Source organism: Triticum urartu, chromosome 2A, assembly GCF_056163025.1.
Source record: "Triticum urartu cultivar PI428250 chromosome 2A, HENAU_Tu73, whole genome shotgun sequence".
Classification (NCBI taxonomy): Eukaryota; Viridiplantae; Streptophyta; class Magnoliopsida; order Poales; family Poaceae; genus Triticum; species Triticum urartu.
In genome coordinates this window covers 28,935,429-28,945,514 of record NC_141874.1, presented here as the reverse complement: position 1 = coordinate 28,945,514, position 10,086 = coordinate 28,935,429, and the positions used below count along the sequence as shown (strand labels likewise).

The 10,086-nt window shown below is 45.0% G+C and overlaps 1 protein-coding gene across 1 annotated transcript; it reads right to left on the bottom strand.

Moving 5' to 3' along the window:
- Positions 1-1,173: 1,173 nt before the first annotated feature.
- Positions 1,174-6,273, bottom strand: LOC147983152 (disease resistance protein Pik-2-like). Its single transcript, XM_087539455.1, has 3 exons — positions 5,822-6,273; positions 5,274-5,675; positions 1,174-3,139 (listed from the first exon to the last, which is right to left on the bottom strand). The coding sequence occupies exons 1-3, from the start codon at positions 6,241-6,243 to the stop codon at positions 1,174-1,176; spliced, it is 2,790 nt and encodes a 929-aa protein (XP_087395581.1). The 5' UTR covers positions 6,244-6,273.
- Positions 6,274-10,086: the final 3,813 nt, after the last annotated feature.

The following is a 10,086-nucleotide window of genomic DNA, read 5'->3' as shown; positions in this document are numbered from 1 at the left end:
ATGCTGAGATTTTTAAAGAGTAAGTAGTTGCACTAACCAATTCTCTCCAGTGAAATGATAATGTTTTCTGTAGTTTTGTTTGTAAGTACTCCTTGAATGTAAAGCGCCTACATTTCAATGTTTATTTTGATCAACAATTAGTTCACCATATCTAGATCATGTGATACAAATATGGTACCGTGGCGCTTCAGAAATATATAGATTAGATGATACCAAATTGCTACAATTGGGTTCGTATCTGAACAGACTGTCCGACCTTACAAATTGCTTACTACATAAGCTACATATTGTTCAACTGATTGTTTGTGAAAGATAAATCTTCAAAAATGTGAACACGCCTCAATTAAATTTCCTGAAGGAAAGGGTACTACAGTACATGATACATTCAGTATTTAACAAAAAAAAAGGTACCAACCGTAATATCATGCTCTTAGCACCTGACAGCAAGTGCCAATTGTGCCTGTTCATGAGCATTAATTCATTCTTAGGAGTAGGAGTAACAGAGATATTTCCAGTCGAAACATATATATTACACTAGCATAGGAATATGCAGTGAAAATCATTACAACATGATCTCGATTCCAATTTGCTTGAGTTCCTGACATTCTCTTCCATGTATACTTCCTCCAACAGTTCAGGCAATGTCTCCTTGTCGTGGACGCTTACCAATTCTTTGCCAACACGTGTTCAAAAAGACGTTGCAGCTCCCAACCTGCAGAAGTGATATCAGGATGGTGTCAACTCATGATTCACCAAATTTGCGCAACACTAACTGGAAGGGATATTTACCTGGACGGTATGTACGCATTCTGATTTGCTTTCTGGCTTGGGTATTCCTGACATGATCAAACAATGCATGAGGGAAGTTTCAAGCAAGACAATAGATTACTTTACACATATAACATAAGAATGACGAATGAAAAAAAACTGGATAATTAACATTTCTGATTTGGATCGAATAAATGAGAAAATATTTGTCGAAAAAGATCGCATGATCATGATAAATGATTGGCCAGCAACTGATTGTGCTCTTTAAATTACCAGATAATAATTGATTCAAAACATATATATCAACATGTGAGCTGGTGCAAGATGAAAATACAATCTTTCCAGTAGGTATATTTTCTAGGTGAGAAAATTGTACCTCAAGTACCGCAAATTTTTTCACTCATCTTATAACATCTGGTTTGGATATTTCCTTGTGATCTCTAGTGTTGGATGGTTGGGGTGTATCCGAGACATGCTCCTGATAGCACCCTCAGTAGCCTCCACAGCTGCAGCTCTCACACCACGGCAATCTATGGTGACATGGACGGTATCAAGTGAAGATAGGTGACAAATGCCAAAGTCGAAACCACCAGCACCGCTATCAGCAGAGTTGAACTTTATTGAACGGATAGAGAGGCAAAACTCCACGAGCTTCGGCATAGCCCTGGATTCAAACATCAGATCATTGCATTTGATCACAAACTTCTGCAACTGTTGAAATCCTCTGTCAGTGACGACGCAGGTTCCACACACATCCAGATTGAATTCAACCAGAGTAGGTATATCTCCAATCATTTGAAGATCCTGCTGCTCTATCACGGCAACATAGATAGTTAACTTCTGTAGGTTGACAAGTGAGACCAGCCATTTTGTCATCCAACATATCTCTCCACCGTAGAGATGAATATCTTGAATGCTATTTAGAGAAGGAATGAAAGGATTGTCTCCTAGGTGCCCATCCTTTTCTCCTAAATCTAAATAGATACATAGGGTACGGAGGTTGCATGCATCCAGTTTACAGAGGGAGGACACTAGGCTTTCCTTGTAACCAAATAATTTGCGGCCTTCTATCTCATCAGCATCCCAATTAATCGTAAGTGTTCTCAGCTTTGTCAGTTCACTAAGCCCGTGCACAAAGTTCAGTGATTGCTTCAGGATGTTTACGTTCCAAAGTGCTCGCAAGTTCTTCATGTTTCCTATCCCATCTGGCAATCTAGTGAAACGTGAAACAGATAGATGCATCAATCGTTGAAGCCGATTAATAGTTTCGGGCAGCTCATCGAGAGAATCACTAAATGCATTTAGTGTCTCTAGGTACTGCAAATCTCCTATTTGCCCTGGTAGCTCAGATATTCCTGTATCATAGATGTTCAAGTACCTCAGCTGAGAGAATCTTCCAATATTTTTCAGATGATGGTCTTTCAATCCACGGCACCCTTCCAAGTCCAACACACGGAGTGCATTTGATTTCAGAAAGAAAGGTACTTGCTTGCCAAAACCATACCCAAAAGTACTAAGTGATCGAAGATGTGATAAATCCAACTTATTTGGTTTAATCCCATTTCCTTGTTCACCATCTCCCATTAGGGAGAGCCGACGAACTTTTCTATCTGAAAAATGTGTGAGATTGGAATGATTGCCTAACAAGGTACAAAAGCCCTCATCAGCAGACTTGGAAATTAGGAAATCAAGGATAATATCGTGGACTCGACAATAACTTGCCTTTCCATCATATCCTATTTGAACTGGCTGTATTAAACTTCTATTAACAAGCTCATGAAAATATCGATCTCCTAACTCGACAATATCTTCCCCATCTTCCCTGCAAATAAGACCCTCTGAAATCCATCTGTGCACTAAGCGCTCCCTTTTGACCTCGTAATCTTCAGGAAACAGAGTTAAGTACAACAAGCAACTCCTTAAATAGTGAGGAAGGTCGAAGTAGCTCAGAGATAAAATATAATTCATTGCCTCTATTTCAGAACTTTTGTCTTTTGCAAATTGAATAGAACATCGCACCTGATCCCACCCTTCTTTAGTTTGCCTGGTGGCCAACAAACTAGATATAGAATTGATGGCCAATGGCAAACCACCGCATTTTTTCAAAATATCTGCCGATGCTTCTTTCAAGTCAAAAGGGCAGTCCTCTTCAGAACCAAATATTCTCTTGTAAAATAACTTCTTTGAGTCATCTTCATTGAGTGGTTTCATTCTATAGATAAGACCACGAACAGAAGAGCAGCATGCTCTAGCTACATCATTAACACGTGTTGTGGTCATTATTCTACTACCACATTTGTTCTTGGATAATGCACATTCCAAAATTTTCCATGTCGGTACGTCCCATATATCATCCATCACTATAAAGTACCTGCATTATAGTTTTCAAAAGTCATACAGTTGACGTTATTGAAGCAGTGTTCATAGCATATCTGCAGTGATTTTGTACAAGACTGTGTGCTTGGCAAGTGTACGTCGGTCAATACTAGTATAGATCCCTCCTCTTTTGTACGAGAGATAAATGTTTTCTTGCTCGTTTGTAGTCAGAACTAGAAAAGATGCATTGCCTTTAACTTGTACATTGCTTAATGCATATAACATATGCAATATTTCTAAATAAGTTGCGACTTTTGAGTGGCTTTGTGATAAACGTTGCATGCTACAAAAACCGGTCCTAGGTTTCTAGCACATAAAGAAGCCTTATCTCAAAGGTATTAAGATCTAAAATATCACAAACATAATCAAAACAAGAATATCACAGACAACAGTGTATTCATGCTGCAGATAGTTCCGTTTGACAAGGTTCTGACAGAGAGGATAGGTTCGTTTATTCATGTTTTATTTGGATCTACGTTGTTCAAACAGGAGGTGTGGTGTGCTTTCTTTTTCTTCTTCTTTCATGTAGTTGTGGTGAGCTTCTTTTCATTCTTCTTTCTTGTACTGAGTTGGCAAACTTGTGACAGTTAATTTATACAATGTGAAAAGTGTGGAACAATACTTTGGCATACAATAAGTTACGGTGCGTATCATTGATAGTTGACATTTGTTGTGAATAGGAAACATTTCCAAGTTAAGATGAGGTAGAAATGTTCAAAAAACAGAGAATATGAACATAATTTATATAGGCCCATTCTGTAAATAGATGAGATCATATATGCATGCTGTCAAACTTCTCCAACTTTTTTAACGCATAATATATTTTAAAATATTAAAATTGGTGAGATGAAAATAGTATTATTATAATCATAAAGAAAAACATTTAATACTATAATAATGTTTTTACCAATATATTAAAATATATTTTTTTTAAAATGGAGGAGGACCCCCGGCCTCTGCATCTGGACGATGCATGAAGCCGCTTTATTAATTATTCACATAAGACCTTACAAAGTCATACAACAGTAAGACTGAAGCCACCGTCTAAGCAACAAAACTGTCGCTACTCCTATCTAATTGATGAAGGGATGCTGATAGTCTGGGATTAATACCAAACAGACCTCGCGGCCAAACCTAACATCTAAGACCTGAGGTCCCAACCAGGACGCCTGCCGGGTATGGGCACCCACCAGTCCGACGTGCTCCTCAACCAGGACGCCTGCCGGGTATGAGGCCGCCGCAGCCATCTGCCACCAATTCATCTTTAGAGCTGTACAGCTGCATCTACCTTGCCCGGTCTAGGTGTCGCCGACGCCACCACGACGCCAGACAGTGTCACCCTCCTGCGCGAGTCCATCTCCGCTCATCGGGCGCCGAGTCTCCACTGCGCCACGCCGCCGAGATCCGCCGTCATCAATGGACAAGATGAAACACCGCTCCTCCTCTTGTCCCCTCCAACCAGCACTTGCTCAAAAACGATGCCCCAGGAGGGAGAACGACACCGAAACACCGTCATCGTCCGATCCGGTAGACCCAGATCTAGGGTTCCCCCCGGAACTTCCCGATCAGGTTGACGTGACCCGCAACGACGATGTCTCCAGAAGGGAACGACGCCCGAGATGCCGCCACCGTCCGCCAAGATCGCAGTCAGGCGCGATTTTCACCGGAAGCCACGTCTTCCCGACCTCACGGCTGGCTGGAACCGAGCGGAACCTCGCCCCGAAGACGTACGTCGCCGTCGGTACTCCTGAAGAGATCCGGCATCTCCTCACCGGCCCCTCCACGCGCCGCCGGTCGGCGGAAGGCCTCCCCGCGACAGATCCAATCAAGGAGTTGGATCTGCAGTCACCGTCGTCTCCATCCCGACCAGAACAGCCCACCCGCCGGATGGGGTATATATCGGTCAAATTTACATATGTTGAAGAATGTGGTCATATTAAAGCTATTATCTATTTAGGAGGCTACTACGGGATCTACAAGTAAAATTGCAATTTAATATCAAAAGGTTACACAATTATTAATTGTAGATAACAAGTGTACCCATTTTTTCAAGTATACCGAGAACAGTGTTTCGTGAAATAATACAAACAAAGTTATAAATATCCTAGTACTATATGATAATTACATACCTTTTGTTTTCCAGGAATTCTCTGATATGGCTGATTATGGTTTGTTGATCCCCTAATAACCAATTATCAGTCTGTCCATTGCTGATTTGAGATAAGATAGAACTCAAAATCTTGTTCATGTCAGGATTTTGTGAAATCGACACAAAAGCCCGACATTCAAAGCTTCCTCCGAGCTTGTGATAGGCTTGGTTAGCAAGAGTTGTCTTGCCTAGACCCCCATATCCAACAAGAGAGACACTTTTTAGCTGATTTGCTGATTCACTCTCCTCGCTCAGGTACCTCACAAGCTCATCTCTTGGGCCGTCTATTCCAACAAGCTCAGAAGCATCTTTGAAAAACGCCAGAACTCGAGGGTCAACTTTTACATTGCTAGGTTTGGAGGAGGAACCATAGATAGTGTACCTTTAATTACCAAGCATTATCCCCGCAAAAATAATTACCAAGCATTATAATGTATTATCATATATTAAACAAGATGACATACTAAGAAATATTTAAACAAGATGTCATAGTAAGAAATATTTAATACAGAATCTGCCATTTCATACCTTGCATATCTCTCACTCACTTCCTTGACTTGGCCCTTGATGTGTTTGAGCTCCTTTGCAATCTCATAGTGAATCTTGATATCTGTTAATTTTCCCTTGCACTTGCTAATAAGCTCCTTGAAGCTATTACCTGTACAACTGGACGCAGGTTCGACGAGCAGCATGAACTTGTCGATGCTGTCCTCAATCTCGAAGGACAGGTCTCTCACTGCCTTCACACGGATCTTGGACTGCTCGTCGGGCTGCTCCACGTCTGACATGACAAGGAGGAAGGCATACATGGCCTCGAGCTCTTTCTTGAGGAACTTGATGTCACCACGGACACCTTTGAGCAGCTTGTATTCGTCCCCCAGCATAGCAGCTAACTTTGCCAGGACGGCACCCATTGCTCCTGTGGATGTGCTCACCAGAACGCCAGCCATTGTTGCCCAGCTTACTCTGGTTTTCACTCTGTTTGTCTTTGTTAGCTACAGACTGAGAAATGCAATGCTGGCTCCTTCCTTACATAGTCAAGAAAAAAAAAGTCACTGTGCTATGCTGCCATCCAGCGTGCCGCTTCAGTTGACCATTTCAAGATCTGGATCTGTTTCTACTTCCGAGGCTAGCAGCACATTGGGCTTAATTATCAACTATGAAGAAGAGAGCACTGGCTGGCATAAAATATGAAGTATATCTCTTCTACGCATTTGCGTCACATGTATGCACATGCTTATTGTCGGGGTTTTCATCGGCAAATGGTATGAAAAACAAATCTCCAATCTCTATACTACTGCACATGTGCTGGTACATGCGCCATTGACTTTACAGTTCACACCCTTAGGTTTGCTTCTTGAGAGCATCGTCAACTGTCACATCAAAAGTTGTTAACTAGAAAGAGCTGCAGCCTTCGGTACTCAAAAGCCTTTTGTGCTTCATCATTCTCGGTAGTTACATAAATACCAATCAAAAGTTGCAACTAATTTATAAGCACATTTGTAATCAAGACCTAGAAGTAGAGAATATTCACAAACACAGTTCTGGCAACTAGCAATTTAACTAATGTAATAGTTGCACTAGTATACCCTACTAAGGGCATCTCCAATGCTGACCCAAAATTTTGCTCCGGCATCTGTCCCCGGACAGGGTAAACCAGCATTGACGCGGGAACCAGCCATTCAATGTTGCCCGCATACATTTCAACCACTATAAGAAGTAACCAGATGAAATTCATGCAAACACGACATATTTCATATAAGCTGGACAAAATTCATTAAATTCTGGACATTTTGTAACTAAAAACTACACCAGTCTATGGGCAGTGCCGGCGGATATACATTCCCGCAACACGGATAACCTTGACCGGCCACGGCGGATCTCCATTATCTTCCCCTTCTCCGGCATCCCACTGATCCGATTGCCATGAGCCACGGAGGTATAAGCTTCAGCAAAAAGGGCGGCCCGCTTCCCCATATTCGACAGCGCTGCTCATCGGAGTGAAACAATCGGGATGTGCTTCAGCCGGAGGGGAAGGGGACGACGGTGGCTTGCCATTGGGCAAGACACCAACTGTGTACACCGGTGTCGCCTCGGCGGTGGCCTTCATGGGACCCAAGCGGCAGCAGCCTCCCATGTTATACTTCTCCTCAATGATGGAGGCGGGCACGAACGTGCGGGACGCCGCCTCGTCGATCTCCGCGAAGCTGGATTCTTTCTCTGTCGATAGGGCACGGTCACGCAAATATTAATGGTGGATGGCATGGTTGCAGGCACCGGAGGTGTGGTGCAACATGGTGTCGTCCATGGCAGCCATGACGCATGTGCCACCTTGGTTCCCCGCGTGCCAGCCTGGAGCAACTCGCTACTTCTTGACGAGCAGGCTTGGAGCGGCGAGTTACTGAATGACGCGCCGGATTGGAGCTTTTGCCTCGTGAGCTGGCTGCAGCTGCTTGGAGCGTCGAGGGAGGTGGAGCAGAGAGTTTCCTTGCTCATACCCGGCGGGTTCGACAGGCCACCCAGACGGCTTTTATGTCGGAGAACTTGTCTTTCTGCTAGCCGGATGCCATGGAGATTGTGGATAAAATAGTGTGCAAGGAGAAGATGGGAGCGGAGTGTGGCGCGAATTTTGCCCAGCGTCTGGCATCATTTAAATAGAGGGGGGGGGGGGGGGGGGGGGGGCAACCGTAGCCAACCAGTGTTGTGTTTAATGACGGAGCGGACGTGTGTCGGAGTAGGTTTCTGAGCACACGCGCGGGTTTAATGTAAGACGACAGGCCGTCTCTGGCCGTATGAATGCGACGAGGAGATATGTTCAGTCGGGCATGCAGCGGGCGGCGCTCTATCAGCAGGAACGCCCTCTCAATCTCGGCGCAGTGAGAGGTCACATCACACACGTACAACCTTAGTTCAGGATGAGACACGACAAAGAAGAAAGATGAAGGAAACATTTTTCTCAGCTGCGTCTCCTTTTTAGCTAATTCTAGCAATAATAAAGCTTAATTAGTAAGCCTAGTTGTTCTGATACACATCATTATACAAATACTAGCTCGGTTGCTCCATTTTGGCCCCCCGTCGCCCAGCCCAGGACGACTCGGGTGCACGTCCTTCTCGAGGCGGCGCCACCCGATCTACCAACTCTTCCTGTCGCGCCGCCGCTGGAGGACACCGTCGGGCGAAGCCCGCACGGCCAGCGGCGGCGGTGGGGCGTCTCCTCGCAGCGGCTCCCGTGCTGCAGGGCAGCAGCTTCGTGGCGGCGCGCGTCGACACGGCCTGTCGGTTGATGGCAAGGGCTCGGCGTCCGGCAGCGTGGTGGCTCGTAGTGGCTGGGTGGCACGGCTCTGTGTCGCTGGCGCATGGCTAGCTTGCCTCCTTGCTGGCTGTCCTGGAAGTTGATTGTTTCAAGATCCTTCGTTGTGGTAGCGTCTACAAGAGATGCGATCGGCTGGTCTTAGATCTATTGCTGTCGCATGTCGGACGCCTACTGCAGTGATTCGCCCGCGTGGTTCGTCTTGCCCGCGTCTGCCCATGGGTGTGGCGGCGCGAGACCCCAACGTCCTTAGATGGATCGGGATTCTCCGTTGCACTTCCGCAAGGCTTCCGGCACGGATCACGACACGACCGGTACATATGGCTCCGGACTGCAGTTGCAGGCTTGGCCGGATTTGCATGATGGTGTTCACGGCCGGCGAGGTAGCAGTAGGTGGTGACCAGGATGAATACTCCGGCGTGGTGGCCGCGTGGTGACCGCGTGGTGACCAGGATGGATACTCCGGCGTGGTGGCCGCCTAACGGCAGATTACGATGTCCACTGAAAGGTCTTTGCGAGAGTGATACTCTCCAAGATCCGGTGGCTGGTTCGACGGTGATATGCAATCTATGAACGGTGGCTTGATGCAGAGGGTTTGGTTGTGTAGCGGCAACTATTGCTTTAAGCACATGCCGCTGTTAGGATCCTGGAAAGTGGTGGCGACAACACATGCTTGACTCCGATGGTGGTTCTTTTTTGAGTACCCGGTCTCGAGTTCCGGGGTGAAAACCTAGGTCTGGCCAATGACGGATATACCTGGCAGTGACGATGTTTTGGCGTCGTTACCTTGTTGAAGGCATTGCTCGGATTGTTTCTTTAGGGTGAGAACCTAGACTCTGACCTTTGGTGGTTGGTTCTAGTGACGGTGGCACTCGAGTGTCGCTCCCTTCCTGAAGGCGTTGCTGTTAAAAAATCTCGTTTTCCTTGTGATGCATGAGATGGTTGGTACAGATATGGTCATTGTTGTAGCTTGTTGATCGCAATTTTAATCACTTCAGGACAGGTTTTTTTTTTGTTCTCTCGCTTAGGCATGACTTTGGTCTTATATGACTTTGCTATTTGCCGATGTATTTTGTGTGCGTGCGTTGGTGTTGGTTGTGTGCATCTTAACTATACAGAGACCGGGTGTGTGCTCACTGTATTTGTATCTTCTTAATGCTTTATTTTAAGTAATAAAAATCACCCTTTGTCGAGAAAAGCCTAGTTGTCCTTTAAGCGACGAGAACCAAGTCAGAGGATGGAGAGAGGTCCCGCCAGGGCTATTTCTCGCCTAATACCAGTGCTATGCTAGCCTTGCCCTGGCACAAGTTTTCTTTTCTGACCAGTTATCACCTGTTTTCATCAGTTTTTCTTTTCTTGGCAATCATCAGTTTTTCTTTTCTGACCAGTTATCCAGCATTGTAGTAGCCTTGCTACTGATGTAGGTTTTTTCCTTTTTTCTTGATCAACTTAATTGTTTCTTTTTCTTGTTTATTTGGTTTGC

Coding starts and splice junctions, on each gene's coding strand:
- LOC147983152 (XM_087539455.1), bottom strand. CDS start 6,243: ATGGCTGGCGTTCTGGTGAGCACATCCACAGGAGCAATGGGTGCCGTC. Junction 5,676..5,821: donor GTGAGTGAGAGATATGCAAG/GTATGAAATGGC, acceptor TGGTAATTAAAG/GTACACTATCTATGGTTCCT. Junction 3,140..5,273: donor GAATTCCTGGAAAACAAAAG/GTATGTAATTAT, acceptor ACTATAATGCAG/GTACTTTATAGTGATGGATG.